This window comes from Sinohyriopsis cumingii, chromosome 15 (assembly GCF_028554795.1).
Source record: "Sinohyriopsis cumingii isolate HCF-2022 chromosome 15, ASM2855479v2, whole genome shotgun sequence".
Lineage (NCBI taxonomy): Eukaryota > Metazoa > Mollusca > Bivalvia > Unionida > Unionidae > Sinohyriopsis > Sinohyriopsis cumingii.
The window spans coordinates 89,019,566-89,037,719 of record NC_142975.1 but is presented as its reverse complement, the minus strand read 5'-3'; the positions used below and the strand labels follow the sequence as shown (position 1 = coordinate 89,037,719).

The window sequence follows — 18,154 nt, the reverse complement described above, 5'->3', positions numbered from 1 at the left end:
ACATGCACTTCCTTAGGGTGTACTTTTAAGGTGTAGCGTGGAGCCATGACGTCTTGCAATTGTTGCATTTCAGGAATGCCACAAGGTATGTCTTTGTTGTAACAGAAGTTATGCTTCAATTCGTTTCTTTGGCTCGATCCGATCGTTGAAAATTTTTCCAGGCTCTTTTCTGTTCTACCGTATCGTTTTTGTCGGCATACGTTCGTCCTACGACGATGGCACGTACTAAACACATATGGTCTTGAGGGTTGTTAATTTGGACGAAGCTACGCTTGAAGCTACGAAAGTCGTCCACCAATAACACTTTTCTGCGTTGTCTAGTCCGGTCCCCTTTGGGAGAGAGACGTGGGTCATAAACAGTGTGGCTTTTCCATCAGCGATATGAATCGAAGCGATAAATCACGTTTCTGCCTCTTACTTTCTTCTCTTTTTCTCCTTTCTCCTCGAATTAATGCGATCGTTTCATTTTGACTGTGAAAAGTCAAATAACTAAATCTTCAACGCCATTGGTGACTTTATATGAATGTCAGACCCACGCGCGTGCGTGCGTGCGTGCGTGCGTGTGTGTGTGTGTGTGTCTGTGTGTGTGTAAAGGGTGTGCGACTTAACCTTCCAATATTCATTTCACTCTCAAGCCGAGCAGAACGATGGAAGAGCCCACACAGATCTAACTTTTGATCAGAGCTTTGCGATGTGTCATAAGAAAATTTTATTCAGACAAGCCGATGGACTACTAACCCTCCTTTCGAGATAAAAGTCAAGATAATTGCTACATCTGTAAGAAGAAAGGACATTTGTCTTCAGAGTGTCCAGACCGTCAAAAAAGCAAGACAGGTACTAGAAGAGACAAAAGTCAAGATACCTGTTATCACTGTCAAGAAAAAGGACATTGGTCATCAGAATGCCCTAATAAAAAACAGGTGCAAGAAGAAGAGAGGAGTTCCGAACAGGAAGAAGAAGAGGTACCCTCCCCAAAGGAAGAACCCAGACACGTGCAGAAAGAGAAAAATGAGAAGAAAAGAAGACGAGGAGAAAGTGAGGACGAAGAGGAGATAAAACGTGTGAAAGTGAAGAAATTTAAAAAAACAGAGAGTGAACACAGACACAGAAGTCTAAGAACATTTTAAAGTGTTGGGCTGTGTTGCTAATTGGATTGTAAAATTTGTACCAGAATAGACCAGACATAAAACGTAAGTGTCTCTTGGTTTTGATTTCTTAGAATAAGAACCTACACCCACGCACTCACTTACTTACACATACATCATGGGTAAAAAGGGCTTTTGAGTTTTAATTGATTTTGGCAATTGAAATAATATATCTTTTCGAGAGAAGTGGGTGGCCCTGAAGAGGACCGTTAGGTGTTTTGTTTGTTTAAAAAACAAACACAGGAACGGGACATAAACATCTTTAACTGCCTTGAGCCTTTGCCACGGCCAAGACCTACGTCTGGACTGGCTCCTGTCAATGATGATTTGGTAGAAATCAGTAGGGGTGGTATCGCAGGCGTAGGAACAGGGCTGGGTTGTTTGGCTCGGGAATGTCTTTTTCTCTTGGTTCGTAATAAAGAAGTCTGATACATTTGTTTCAGACTCTTTAACTCTGCTAAAATGTTTAAGAGTACCGTTACCGTTTGACTTTCACTGTCCTCCTTTTCTCTTTTTGAGGTCGGTTCTTTGCAACATTGTTACTAATCGTCAGTACCGTGACGTCACCTTACCTGTCATGTAATTTCCCATTGTGGCCATAAATCTTGTCGCTATATCGCCCCAGGAGGTTTCATAATGATAATTCCCATTTTCGCTAAAATTCTTGTCGCTATATTACCCCAGGGGGTAATGCATTTTCCCATTGTCGCTATATCGCCCCCTATTACTACTTATGCATGATTTACATCAGTTTGAAATGCTATATATTCTTTTTGATATTTTTCGATAGTATATTAAATTTAATTTGAATTAAAAATCAAATTGCCTGAAAACTGCAGATTCTTTGGGACTATTTTATTAAGGTATGAGTGTGTGGGTAGTTCTTACATTATTTTGAAATTGCGCGATATTAAAATCTAAGAGCTCAAGTTAATTCAATTTCTCAAGTTCAATCAACCGGATGTGACGCATAGCCTACCAACCACATTTGAATGATGTTGTTTACTGTCCATCGTGCCATCGATAACGACCTGTTTTGCATCATGATATATTTACACATGTGTGATGAGTAATCGATATATGGTATAAACTGCATTAATCATGTATTATCGTAATTGTTTGGTTATCTATACACGCACTGGACTTACTTTAGTTGTATAGAAGCGTCATTGTACGTTAGGCATATGTCTTCGTTCATTGACACGTAATTTCGACATAGACAATATACTATACTATAGTAGGACTCGCGACACTAATTCAGGTCCCATAATAAACCCATGGAAACACCATGATATTCAAAATTAAGTAACTTTAAATCCTTAATTCTCACAATTAAGCCAGTATTCATTCGTTTCGATCCATTCCTGATGGAAGCGTCTGTGGAAAAAACATATTTCACAACATATTTTTTCATTTATATTTGTCTTAAATTTTGCATCTTTAAAACATTGTCTTTTTCAGTAACAAGTAAGACGATCTCTCAATTGATTTGTTTTACAAATATTTTACCTTTCATTATCAACCAATCAGTGGTCTGTCAAACCCATATGTAGGGTAACATGGTCATATTCCGACCAGTAAGGTATTATTCCGACTGTGGATGTACGTCCTGCTGTTTACAACAAAGGTATGCAAATTACTTGCTGTTTTCTTTGTTTTTATTTGTGCACATGCATATGCAAATTAATAAAGATGTTTCCATATGACGAGGGCATCGCGTGACAAAATGACGTAATTGCCTCAGTATTCTCTCTTCCAGTTCAGAAGTGGCATTCATAAAAAAAATTATTCAGGACCCTAGTCAGACATTAATCATCCAAAATTTTTTTAACTTTCAGTAACATAATAAACATGTTATCATAGCTTTAAAATAATGCTTTGTCTCACCAAAAAAGTAAAAGTTGCACCAGTTTTATGACAAATAACAATAGTATACAATGTTCTGTATAGTGGTAAGATTTACCCCAGGTTCTTTATCATAAGAGGGCAATTTCGACCAAGAACACAACACAAGCTTAAAGAAAATGTAGAATTATAATTAGTTTATATTGAACTTTGAAGAAAAAAAAACCAGGAATAAATATGTAATTAAAAACAATAAATAAAGAATTAAAGGTATAAATCTAAAAATCTATAAATCCATGCAATCTTAGTAAGCCAGATCTGTATGTAATCTATTTATCTTTACCCATTTCTAGACTGGTTCCCATTCTTCCATATAATTAGTTCCATGGCTCCTTTAAATTCTTTTCCTAGTAGTCAATTGGTCTTCCATCAGTTTAAAATTGGTCAGACCCTGTGCTTCCATATAAAGTTCATTAAATTAATATGCCCATCCAAATGCAAATCACTCATTCCATCCATGCAAGATGGATGGACAGAAATACCATAAAGCATCATTTAGCTTGGCACCAATTATCTGGGTAGTTTGCTGTTTTGGATTAATACCAAGTCTTCCAAATGATATATTTACTAGTTTATTTGTATTCTGTAAATAAAATTAATTTGCCGATCATGATGCCAACATAGAACATAATAAGAGACATAAGAAAGAAACAGTTGATTATAATACTAAACAGTTATAATGACATTGGTATTGTGAATAACTAAATTATGTTTTAAAGTAAAATAATTGTAATTAACAAGGATTGTGGGAAAAAGAGAAATATGAAAAGTGAAAGTTTATTTTTACACCCAGTTGTTGCTAAAGCGAGTGTTGCTATGACAATATGTAATTTATCATAAACAAATCCAAGGCTATTTAAGCATGATTAAAGACTACTATTAGACTGATGGAAGGCTTTATATAGTCCAACATAATTAACTGTCAATCAACAATCAATGGTAACATAGTGAATGATAGTAGTTAATCACCTGCTGTCACACATGTAAATAGAATCCCTGTCAGCTGAGTTTACCTTGATCAAAGCCCTTTGACACATTTGACCACAATGCATAAAATGACATCATCACATTGTATGGTATCATTCCATCATTGATAGTTCTAATAGATCTATGCACACAACAAATCTAATTGTTGTGAAGTATTTAATTAATGTATCTTTTAGTGATTGTAGTTTCTACTTTTCCTGTTCTTAAACATGTCAGATATCTTCAAAACATAATACAGAGGTCTTGCTAGGATTTTAAAACTAGGAGTCCAGGACTCTCATTTTGGTAAAAATAGGAGTCCCACCATCAAAGGTTGCAGTCCCTCCTTTCCTACAGAATCAACACAGCTGTCAGTGCATCTGTTTTTAGATGGAGAGGTTTTTGTAATGTAATCACTCACTTTAATATAACTTCATTACAAGAGTCCATTGACAGGATTGCAAATTTATGGTTTATTTGTTTACATCCTTGTAGTAATTTTAGGCAGTGGTTAAATAGTATCTGATTTGCTGTTTTTTCTCTGTATTTTTGCAAATATGTGTGAGGTCGGAAAACAGCTTAGACCTTAAAGCGCATCTCGCGAATTCCACAACATAGCATTGTCCCATACGTTTCTGACCTACATAATTTGCATTTGCTTTCAATGATCTGTATATTTTTCTGAAAATATTTGCCCGATGATTTACAAAAACAGACAATCTAATAAATTGGTACATCCCAGACTTAGCGAAGTCCGCCATTATTTCCTGTTAGGATATCGTGTAGGAAATAGATAGTTGCTACCTTACTCGGAAAGGGCTTAATGGTCAGTCAGCTATCAAAACACATGCTGTGAATGGGCAAGAGTTTGTTTGTCAACATAATTGATATGAAAACTAGGCCTAGCTACTGATGTATTGATGAATACATTTCACTAAAACACTAGAACCAACCGGGCTAAGGCGAGCTGCATTTAAAAAAGGTATGGTCAGTCAGTGTACCTCTTAAATAGCTCTTGTTCATCCATCAGAGTGATACTGAATTTTGTCAATCCAAGTAAGGACTTATTCCAAACACTAAGCTAGGCATCATGCACTTTATTACACTTAGCTACTGTCCTATCCAAACTATCAATTCTAGCAGCTTTAGATCTCTTCTGAATCTCATTACAATCTTTGCAAGTTTGCCGTTTAACCCCAAAATACGTATCCAAATTTACTAATGGCATTTTGTCTAAGTCTCAACATGTCTCGATTTTGAGGTCACGTGCACTGCTTATTCCACTATATTTGGAAATGAACACAATAATGAAAGCTAAAGTTGTTTATTTGATGTACTTTTATAAATGACCACATGTACATCTCTGGGTCTTTCTGACTCTGAATTCAATCACTGTAAATATCAGTACATTTTCGCATCCAGCCGCCAGTCAAAGCCTTTGAACTTGTGGCACAACTATTGCATCATGTTCTTTTTTTATGTACTCTTATAATGGCAACATGTATGTACATCAAAGGGTCTTTCAGTCACTGAATTCTGTCATTGTAAATATCAGCACAGCTAATTGATCAACAAATTTTCCCACAAAGCAGGTGGCTGAAGCAGGACTGGCAAGTCTTTGAATTTTGCCACACACCTATTACATGCGTATAGATCACTCCCACCTCAGTGATTTTCTGCATCCCAGATCAGAAATTGGCGTCCAAATACGCGTAATTAAGCGTTTCCAAGATCTCTGATAACATTTAATTAATTACTGACCCATTTAAATCCAGATACCCTCATTCACATTTCTACTTTTTAATTAAAATTTGATTATGTGCATGATCACTTAATCCAAATGAAAATATGTCCTCAGATCAGTTTGGATAGTTGCTCACTCATTGTACATACCTTTTAAGTAGATCACCCATTGTACATACTTTTTAAGTAGATCACTCATTGTTCATACTTTTTAGTAGATCACCCATTGCACACACTTTCTAAGTAGATCACTCATTGTACATACTTTTAAGTGGGTTAAAATAAATATTCCAATGAAACATTAAACCATGGTTGACATTGGTCCAGTAATATTTTGAGTGTGATTACAGACTAGTTAATAGATTTTAATTTTATATTTTAGGCATGATTTCCTCTAGAACTCTGCAACAATGAATGAACCTCCTGTAGCAAGAAAGTAAGTGAAATAAAATAGCCCCTGCAGTAACCCAGGTCTAAGGAAAAACACTGGACAATTTTCTATATGACCCATGCAGAAACCTGCGTGTAAGGAATAACAGAGGGCAATTTTCTGTATGGCTCATGCAGTAACCCGGATCAAAGAAATAACACGGCCATTTTCTGTATGGCCCATGCCGTAACCATGGTGTATGGAACAACTGAGGCATTTTTTTTAATGGCAAATACATTCATTTGACTGACTATCAATGATGTATACGAAGCATTTATGAGACTATAGGTTTGTTGAGGCATCGAGCTAGAATCACAGATAGTGAAAGTTGCTTTAGCATACACTTCAAATTAACACCTGTTCGTAAGGAATGAAACTTCATTTTCTATGCTGATTGAACTCTTTATTGTGGACACTTGTCCAGTTTTATGGTTGTGTCCTTTATAGACAGTTTTTACTTTACTTGAAATATGGGGGTCCTGGGTGGATGAGAGGTCTAAAGTGCTCACCTTTACTGATCACTTCCATCTCACCTCTGTCCTCATACGTTTGAGTCTAAGGCTTGGCCAATATGGGTATATGAGAAAGCTTATCAGTAGCTTACCATGGGTTGGCATTTCTTATGTTTTTTCCTGGCTACTTCCTCCACCATTTATACAGACCACCATGTGTAGCCTATCATGTTCTGAAAAATGGCATTAAGCCAACAACAACAACAACCACACTGCCAGCAACAACTTGAAACATGTACTGTACTTAAACATTAATGAGTAAGTTTTGTTGACTTTTTTCATCAAGGATTGATCCATTTTTTATGATGTTAAATTTAATATTTTGAGGGGCATGACAGAATATTTTAGTTGAAACCAGAATATATTGATGGTGGAGAAGGACACTTAAAATGTTACAATTGTCCTCACTTTAAAGTCATTCATTATACTTCTCAGACCCACCTCCTTTACAATGCAGGGATGGTCATTGATACCTCTAAATTGATTATATTTGTATCATTGATTTTGGTTTTCGAGGACTTCATTAATGATGGTGTAGATGTACATCATTAAATACCTTCGTTTAGTTTTGTGCACTATTATGAAATTGTCTTTTCAGAACATAGTTTCATATATCAGGTGTCCTCACTTAAATAGAGACCTCATTATAAGATTGGCACACTTACCATACTTCAGTATAAGACATTACTTATCACATATACATCATTATAGCATGTCCTCATTTATAATACATACCTTGGTATAAGTTGTCCTCATAATCCATACATCAGTATAACATGTCCTCACTTATAATACATAACTTGGTATAAGTTGTCCTCATAATTCATACATCAGTATAACATGTCCTCACTTGTAATACATACCTTGGTATAAGTTGTCCTCATAATCCATACATCAGTATAACATGTCCTCACCTATAATACATACCCCAATGCAAGATGTCCTTATTTATAATGCATGTCTTAGTATGAGATGTCCTCACTTGTAATGCATACCTAATTATATTAAAATTGGAAAGGGTTCCTTTTTAGGATATGATAAGCATGAAAGTACTTGAACTGGAAATACATCCAGGATTCATGATAAAAGCTTTTATTTTTGTCTGTAATTAAAATGCATGAAAAAGAATAATTTATTTGAAAGTATGATGTTTACTGGATCATATTATTACATCACAGCATTATGTTTAATGGCTCATATTATTACATTACAGTATGATGTATAATAGATCATACCTATTATGTCAGTATGAAGTATAATGGATCATATTTATTACATTACAGTATGTTGTTTAATGGATCATATTACTAATTACAGCATTATGTTTAATGGGTCATATTTATTACATTACAGCATGATGTATAATGGATATTATTATTACATCACAGTATTATGTTTAATGGATCATATTTATTACATTACAGAATGATGTATAATGGATCATATTATTACATTACAGTATTATGTTTAATGGATCATATTTATTACATTACATTATGATGTATTATGAATCATTTTTACATTACAATATGTGTATAAGGAATCTTTTTTTACATTGCAGTATGATGTTTAATGGATCATATTATAACATTATAGCATAGATCAAGTTAATTACAGCATGATATTTAATGAATCATATATATTACATTACAGCATGATGTTTAATGAATCATATTATTACATTTGGGTTCAATTCTAATTAACAAAGTATGCCAAAATTTTAATAAGCTTTGAAAATATTGGTACTCAGTTCATCCTAAACTTAACAAATTGTGATGGGAAAAGGTCCTTAGATTTTCTGTTGAGAACAAAAAGGGAGCTGTTAATTTCCTTTAATGAGACCCTGAGCACACATCATATATAAAAAATGGACCTATACATTTCATACAATGGGACATCAAGCACAAATCAGAGAGAACCAAATGGGACCCCAAGCACACATCACAGAGAACAAAAAGATACCTGTATATCTTCTATAACGGGACTTAGAGCACACAACACTGAGAACAAAAAGGATCTGTACATTTTCTATAAGGGAACTCCAAGCGCAAAATCTCTGTCATTGTATCTGATGTGATTTTCAGTGAAAATTGTGTTATTTTTTCTGTTCTAGTGTTACAGGAGTAATATTCTTATGAAATTTTGTCTCTGATGTAATTTCCTAGGAAGAAGTCAGTGCCGCCCGTTCAAGCTCGGCAACTTGTCAAACCCCAAATCGATCCAGAGGCCTCATCAAATTATCTTGAAAAAGGAAAGAAACATGACTTTGTGGTGAGTACCTTGATGTCAGATGGATAAATAGAAAAGACTAGCCTGCACATGCACCTTTTCCCCATCACAGTACAGTAAACCTAACCTCCCCCATCACAGTACAGTAAACCTAACCTCCCCCATCACAGTACAGTGAACCTAACCTCCCCCATCACAGTACAGTAAACCTAACCTCCCCCATCACAGTACAGTAAACCTAACCTCCCCATCACAGTACAGTAAACCTAACCTCCCCATCACAGTACAGTAAACCTAACCTCCCCCATCACAGTACAGTAAACCTAACCTCCCCATCACAGTACAGTGAACCTAATCTCCCCCATCACAGTACAGTGAACCTAACCTCCCCCATCACAGTACAGTAAAAAATACCCCCCCCATCACAGTACAGTGAACCTAACCTCCCCATAACAGTACAGTGACTGTATGTTCTTCCATCTTTATTAAATGGAATATTGATGTAAAGAAAATATGACAGTTACTGCAAATTCACCATTGTTTGCTGCATATCATCTTTTGTGTATTTTATTTATGCTACAAGCTAAAGATATGATAACCCAATAAAGTGAGGACCACTGCAAAAAAAACAACCAATATAAACTGAGGACCACTGCAAATAAATAAAGACTATCCTCTTTGTACATAAATTATGTATAATACAAAGGTCAGTTTTTACAAAACCCCAAAAATCCTACTAATTTGAGTTGTCACGATACTAAATCCTTTAGCAGAGTTATGGTTCCAGATTGTCAGACTGACCCACATTTATTTCCTCACATGAATGATTTCCTAATTGAGTTTTAAACTGATTGAGTTTGCATTTTGATAATAAGGAAACCTGAGCTGAGTTTAATTGTTATTGTTGCTTGGGTGTGTCTTCATCATGCAACATCATCATTTATAGACCCTGGTTGTCAGACTCAACCACTATCATTTTTGTACAATAACAACATTGTAATGCAACTTCATGTTGATGACAGCTCAGAAAACCCCTACATAAATTGATATATCATATGCAATCACAGAAGCCATATTCTGTTTTGTCACCTGTAAATATTGTTGTGACAAAGTAATCAATATTGCACTAAACAATTTTATGCAGTATATACAATGTTAAGTTTAAACATTATTCAAGTAAATTTTGTAACCCCAACAACAATAATATAGTAAAAAAATAAACCACAGCAATATAATTGTTACCAATTAGCTTCATTCTGATGAATGGTCACTGTGAATACTGTGTATTTTTCTCTACAAGTAAAATAGCATCTCCATTTTGTCCAAAGAAACTTACACCAGTAAACACTTGGCATTCCTGTACCATATATATGTACTTTAAATACCATGATTAAATTAAAAGAAGAGATGAAAAAAATATACCGTGCACTGTTCCCCAACAGAACTAATTCATAATAAATATTTTATTTAGTAAACAGTGTTACATGCCTTACGAGTCGACCCTTAGGAAATAAGGTGGGATACAAAACATGGGAATAACAGTTGCTTAAAAACCATGTAAAAACCTCCAGATTTTAGGTTCCAATCTCCGTTTTTTCATTCAGTCTCCCTACATGGCTTTTAAAAAGTTGATAGGTATGGGTATTATTTATATATCAGCCTTTGAAAGGGTTTTAATAAGAATTTTGATGCATCATTAATACTGAAAATATGGTTTTAAAAATCTGTATAACAAATCCATCATCATCATCACTGGAGAAGGTTGTTGTCATTATTATCATCACTGTAAGAACTATATGAGGTTGAGGTCATCCTCATTATTCCTGTAAAGATTAAATGGGCAGATGAGGTTCAGGTCATCGTTATATCATCACTGTAAGGACTATATGAGGTTCAGGTCATCATTATATCATCACTGTAAGGGCTATACGTGGTTCAGGTCATCATTATATCATCACTGTAAGGGCTATACGTGGTTCAGGTCATCATTATATCATCACTGTAAGGGCTATACGTGGTTCAGGTCATCATTATATCATCACTGTAAGGACTATATGAAGTTCAGGTCATCATTATATCATCACTGTAAGGACTATATGAAGTTCAGGTCATCATTATATCATCACTGTAAGGACTATATGAGGTTCAGGTCATCATTATATCATCACTGTAAGGGCTATATGAGGTTCAGGTCATTATATCATCACTGTAAGGGCTATACGTGGTTCAGGTCATCATTATATCATCACTGTAAGGACTATATGAAGTTCAGGTCATCATTATATCATCACTGTAAGGACTATACAAGATTCAGGTCATCATTATATCATCACTGTAAGGACTATATGAGGTTCAGGTCATCATTATATCATCACTGTAAGGACTATATGAGGTTCAGGTCATCATTATATCATCACTGTAAGGGCTATATGAGGTTCAGGTCATTATATCATCACTGTAAGGGCTATACGTGGTTCAGGTCATCATTATATCATCACTGTAAGGACTATATGAAGTTCAGGTCATCATTATATCATCACTGTAAGGACTATACAAGATTCAGGTCATCATTATATCATCACTGTAAGGACTATATGAGGTTCAGGTCATCATTATATCATCACTGTAAGGGTATATGTGGTTCAGGTCATCATTATATCATCACTGTAAGGACTATATGAGGTTCAGGTCATCATTATATCATCACTGTCAGGACTATATGAAGTTCAGGTCATCATTATATCATCACTGTAAGGACTATATGAGGTTCAGGTCATCATTATATCATCACTGTAAGGACTATACGAAGTTCAGGTCATCATTATATCATCACTGTAAGGACTATATGAAGTTCAGGTCATTATTATATCATCACTGTAAGGACTATATGAGGTTCAGGTCATCATTATATCACCACTGTAAGGACTATACGAGGTTCAGGTCATCATTATATCATCACTGTAAGGTCTATATGAAGCTCAGGTCATCATTATATCATCACTGTAAGGACTATATGAGGTTGAGGTCATCCTCATTATTCCTGTAAGGATTAAATGAGCAGATGAGGTTCAGGTCATCATTATATCATCACTGTAAGGACTATATGAGGTTCGGGTCATTATATCATCACTGTAAGGACTATATGATGTTGCGGTCATCCTTATTATCCCTGTAAAGATTAAATGGGCAGATGAGGTTCAAGTCCTCATTATATCATTACAGTACGGACTATACAAGGTTCAGGTCATCTTTATATCATTACTGTAAGGACTATACAAGGTTCAGGTCATCATTATATCATCACTGTAAGGACTATAGGAGGTTCAGGTCATCATTATATCATCACTGTAAGGACTATACAAGGTTCAGGTCATCTTTATATCATTACTGTAAGGACTATACAAGGTTCAGGTCATCATTATATCATCACTGTAAGGACTATAGGAGGTTCAGGTCATCATTATATCATCACTGTAAGGACTATACAAGGTTCAGGTCATCTTTATATCATTACTGTAAGGACTACACAAGGTTCAGGTCATCATTATATCATCACGGTAAGGACTATAGGAGGTTCAGGTCATCATTATATCATCACTGTAAGGACTATAGGAGGTTCAGGTCATCATTATATCATCACTGTAAGGACTATGTTTTGAATGATGATTAAGAAAGCGAGGTGACACAGCACATGTCTTAGATCTCAACAATCATTAGGCATCAAAATCTCCTTTTTTGTTAAAATCTAACATCTGACCTGCATATGTCTTTTGTCTACTCAAGGTAGCTGACACGGAACTTCAAAAGGCCCAAGCTGACATACAAAGATTTATATTTGTGATGGTTTAACAGGTTTAAAGAGGGCTAAACTTTGACTGGGGGAGTGGATTATGTCTTATCTTTCATTTTGCCAAGGAATTTTTGTCCTGGTGAGATTTGTTCTGTACCTTGGATGGGTCACTGGTAATGTACATGTACATCCAGGTGTTGAATATACAGGATGGATCAGGTCATTTACAGGTACATCCAGGTGTTGAATATATTGGATGGGTCAGGTCATGTCATGTACATTTTCATTCAGATATGGAATATACAGGATTGGTCAGGTCATGTAGGTGTACATGTGCATCCAGGTGTTGAATACATAGTGTGGCTCAGGTGATTTACATGTACATCCAGATGCTGAATGGACAGGGTGGGTCAGATCATGTACATGTACATCATGGTGTTGAATATTCAGGATGGGTCAGGTCAACATGTACATTTCCATCCAGGTATTGAAGATGCAGGATGGGTCAGGTCATTTACATGTACATTCAGGTGTTGGATATACAGGGTGGGTCAGTTCATGTACATATACATCCAGGTGTTGAATATATTAGATGGGTCAGGTCATTTACATGTACATTCAGGTGTTGGATATACAGGGTGGGTCAGTTCATGTACATATACATCCAGGTGTTGAATATATTAGATGGGTCAGGTCATTTACATGTACATTCAGGTGTTGGATATACAGGGTGGGTCAGTTCATGTACATATACATCCAGGTGTTGAATATATTAGATGGGTCAGGTCAGGTCATGCACATGTTCATCCAGGTATTGAATATATAGAATGGGTTAGATCATGTACATGTACATTCAGGTGTTGAATATACATGATAGGTTAGGTCATGTACATGTACTTCCAGGTGTTGAATGTCTGGGAATGGTCAGATCAGGTCATGTAGGTGTTCATCCAGGTATTGAAGATGCATGATGGGTAAGGTTATTAATATGTATATCCAGGTGTTGAATATACAGGATGGGTCAGGTCATGCACATGTACTTCCAGGTGTTGAATGTATGGGAAGGGTTAGGTCAGGTCATCTACATGTTTATCCAGGTATTGAACTTAAGGATGCATGATGGGTAAGTTTATGTACATGTTCATCCAGGTATTGAAGATGCATGATGGGTGAGGTCATATCTTAAGGGTTACTCTTACGGACTGTTTTTATTGTTGCTGAGCATTGAAGGGATTTACAATAGCAGTGACAAACTGCTCATTAGTTTTTAGTTATTTCTTTAATTTCTGAATTTTAATTTATTTTTGTAAAATTAACAAAATATCAACTTTCATTACAGTATCAGCCTGTTGAGATATTTAAGCAGGTATCATTAACTGTCTTTCACATACTAATTGGTGAACATAATTGAAGGTAACTTTGTGAATGATAGAATTTGACCGTACTAACAGAATATTCCAGAATTATAAAAAAAAAACTTGGTGCTATTTACTCACCTGGTCATAAGACAGGTATGTTAAAGGTGTAGTCCTATATCTGTTGTACATCATCCATTCACAGCTGCTATTTTATAAAACCACGTGACTGGTTGCTGATAACAGGTGGCGTTATGACATCCTGGTCATTCAGATTTGTTCAATTGTGTTTTACAGGTGTGTGTGTGTGATTTGGATTTTTAACATAGCTTTAACAATTTTTCAGTCATATTGCTATGATATCTGCAGTGTTACATTTTATAGTGATGTCTAGCAATGGGGCATCATGCTGCAGACATGTAGCATGATGTCCCACCCAGTCACATTATCCTGACACCAGGCCGACCAGTCCTAATACTAGCCTCTTAATGCTGAATGTCAAGCAAGGCAGCTGTTAGTACCATTTTTGTAGTCTTTGGTATAACTCGGCCAGGGATTGAACCCACAACCCCCAGCATCTGAGACAAATGCTCTAACCACTAGGCCACTGGAGCGGTACTGTTTCACAGGTAACATTATGACATCAAAGCCTTTCTGATTTTGTTCATTTGATACAGATCCATCATCGATTATGGCCAACATTACAAAAAAGTAATTTAAAAAGCTCTTTTCAAAAACTGGTGGACAGAATTTTACCAGAAAGCATCCTAGCATAAAACCTTTGAAGTTTATAGAATGATGCTGATCTGCCATCAGATATGGCCACTGTTATTGAAGCTTTACATGTTCTTCTTAAAATCTACTAAACAGAATTTAACTGAATTTGACAGGAAGCAGCTTGTCATACAGGGCTTTTGAATGAGTCCCCAATAAATTTGTCCACTGAATGAGTCCCCAATAAATTTGTCCACTGAATGAGTCCCCAATAAATTTGTCCACTGAATGTGTCCCCAATAAATTTGTCCACTGAATGTGTCCCCAAAAGATTTGGCCACTGAATGTGTCCCCAATAAATTTGGTCACTGTTGCCAAAACAAAAATCTTGAAATGGCTTCTTCTCAATAATTGTTCAATAGTGTTTGCATGAGGGGCTTTCTTATTTTTTTATACAAATAATGTTAATTTTCAAAAAATTATAAAAACTTTAAACAAAATCTTCTTAATTTGACAGAAAGTATCCTGGCTTTATGTGATCATTACATTTTGTCTAAATGATGCTATCCACAATCCGATATGGTACCTACTAAAATATAAAATTTAAAATGTTTTCTCAGAAATTAATGAACCAGATTTGACAAAAAGTATCCTGGCATTATGAGGTTTTTGTGGTATAAATTATATTATTTTTCTCTTAAATTGTGGCCAATGTTACCAGAAATAGAACAACATGGAAATGATTCTTTCTGAAAACCACTGAACAGAATTTAATTAATCATTATGGAAGTTTCACCATGGCATGAAGAGTACAGTCATTGCATTGTGATTGTGACACTGTTACATTGTGAGTGTAACACTATTGCATTGTGAGTGTGACAGTATTGTATTGTGATTGTGACACTATTACACTGTGAGTGTAACACTATTACATTGTGAGTGTAACACTATTACATTGTGAGTGTAACACTATTACATTGTGAGTGTGACAGTATTGTATTGTGATTGTGACACTATTACATTGTGAGTGTAACACTATTACATTGCGAGTGTAACACTATTACATTGTGAGTGTGACACTATTGCATTGTGAGTGTGACAGTATTGTATTGTGAGTGTGACAACATTGCATTATGATTGCGATTGTGAGTGTGACAGCATTCCATTATGATTGTGATTGTGAGTGAGACAGCATTCCATTATGATTGTGATTGTGACTGTGACAACATTGCATTGTGTTTGTGAGTGTAACAACATTGCATTGTGATTGTGATTGTGAGTGTGACAATACATTGATGTAGTAGTACTTAAAGTTCATGTGTAACCATACACATGAATTAATATTGAGAAAAGAAGGCAAACTGAAGTACTTGATGTCTCTCCAGTAAATGTATTAAAAATTTCAGCACTTTTTCTTCGGTGAATTATAATCTATCTGCTAGACATCAGTTATCAGACTTGTTCCCTTGCTAGACATCAGTTACCAGACTTTTTCCCCTGTTAGACATCAGTTATCAGACTTGCTTCCTTGCTAGACATCAGTTATCAGACTTGTTCCCCTGCTAGACATCAGTTATCAGACTTGTTCCCCTGCCAGACATCAGTTATCAGACTGGTTCCTCTGCTCAGCAAAAGAAACTGCCAGTCTCAGCAATACAATTATCAGTCAGATATGATTACATAGAATGGGAAATGAATCATTTATATTTATATATTTATATTTATATTATATTTTGTTTTACATATTCCAGTATGAAGATATTAGATTTAATGTCAGAATGGAAATAAACATGCTTTGTTAAGACCAAAATGGCAGTCAAAATTTTAAACCTTAACTCCGCAACTGTATTTAATGCTCCCATGTGGAATATTTCGAGTTTCAGGGGTCAAATAATTAGATTGGCATTGTATATTTTGTCACAAAACTGTATAAAGATTCTGCAATATATTCAGGTAATACAAGTAACGTTGATTACAACACCAACACAGTGACATAGATATTACCTGGAAACATACCTGGACAAAGTTGGAATCTGTATTGTTGTTGTTGTTGTGGAGTTTAATGCCATTTTTCAGCACAAGATAGGCTATGTATGGCGGCCAGTATTAATGGTGGAGGAAGAACCTGGGAAAACCCAGAGAAGAACCACCGACCCATGAGAAGCTACTGGGAAGCTTTCTCACATACCCACATGAGGTGAGATGGCAGTGATCCATAACGGAGAGCACTTTAGACCACCCAGCCGCTCGGGGCCCGAATCTTTATTGTGATACTTATTTATCATTAGGTCATTAAATATTGGACACATAAAGGATTAAAAGGTAGTGTGTGATTTCATAACATAAACAGCATTGGAAGAAATTTGTACAGAAAACTGACTTAGATTTCATGGCCAAATGGTTTTGTGTTTAAATATTGGGCAGGTCAGTGATTTCAGGCCCACATAGGCCCTCTTTTGTGATGCAAATGTGCTGAAGGTGTTTTCAGGAGACAAATGATTGCTTGAAAATTTTAAAAAGAACATGTAAAGAATTCAGTTTTACTTGCATCCCGTATAGATAAAAAATTTCATACAACTTTGAGGCCGTGGGTGGCCAAATGGTCTAAAGTGCTCACTGTTACAGATCACGTCCACCTCACCACTATCTGCATGGGTTGAGTCTTGGGGCTTGACCATTGTGGGTACATGAGAAGGCATGCCAGTGGCTTCCTGTTGGTCAGTGGTTCTTTCCAGGGTTGTCCTGGGTTCTTCCTCCAACAGTTATACTGGCCACCATGTTTAGCCTCTATTGTGCTGAAAAATGGGGATGAACCCCATAATAACATAACAAAACTTTATTTGACTCCATGTATAATATTCTAACCAGCTAAAAGGATGCAAATCTGGAGTAACCTTTCTTACTTGAAATGTTGAATAAAGTTTGACAACAAAGGGGAGTTAACTCTTATTCTGTTCAGTGCACAAAGAACTCTGATTAACGTTTGTGAGCTCTGATCATTGTTTGTGACTGATTATCACTTTGAAATTCATATTAGTGCAGGTGAAAATTAAGGTAATTAAAGATTAAATACTTTTTTCTAATTACAGGATCCTCCTACAAATACTGAGCAACGCAGGAAAGTGGCCCAGTCTATGCCAGCAAAGTTATTGAGACAGGACTTTAGGTCTGATCGGGCTGTTCATTTAGGACGGAAAGAACTGTTCGACAATTTTGGCACTTTGGATTTTTATCCTCTGCATAAGATACAGGTAAAAACAACAGTAGGCTGATTTTAACAGATTGTTAGATATGTAATGTATAACAAAACTCATGCCACATTGTCACAGATCTAATACATAACAAAACTTATGCACAATGTAACA

At 35.7% G+C, this 18,154-nt stretch overlaps 1 protein-coding gene across 1 annotated transcript in view; it reads left to right on the top strand.

Annotated features, from left to right (window-relative positions):
• The first annotated feature begins 2,132 nt into the window (after positions 1 to 2,132).
• LOC149782268 (uncharacterized) overlaps positions 2,133 to 18,154 on the top strand; it is a 275,026-nt gene continuing 259,004 nt past the window's right edge. Inside the window, exons 1-4 of the mRNA XM_089935109.1 lie at positions 2,133 to 2,228; positions 6,142 to 6,195; positions 8,867 to 8,972; positions 17,879 to 18,040. Coding sequence (XP_089791235.1) covers positions 6,170 to 6,195; positions 8,867 to 8,972; positions 17,879 to 18,040 — 294 coding nt within the window. The 5' untranslated portion in view covers positions 2,133 to 2,228; positions 6,142 to 6,169. The remainder of the gene's footprint in view (positions 2,229 to 6,141; positions 6,196 to 8,866; positions 8,973 to 17,878; positions 18,041 to 18,154) is intronic.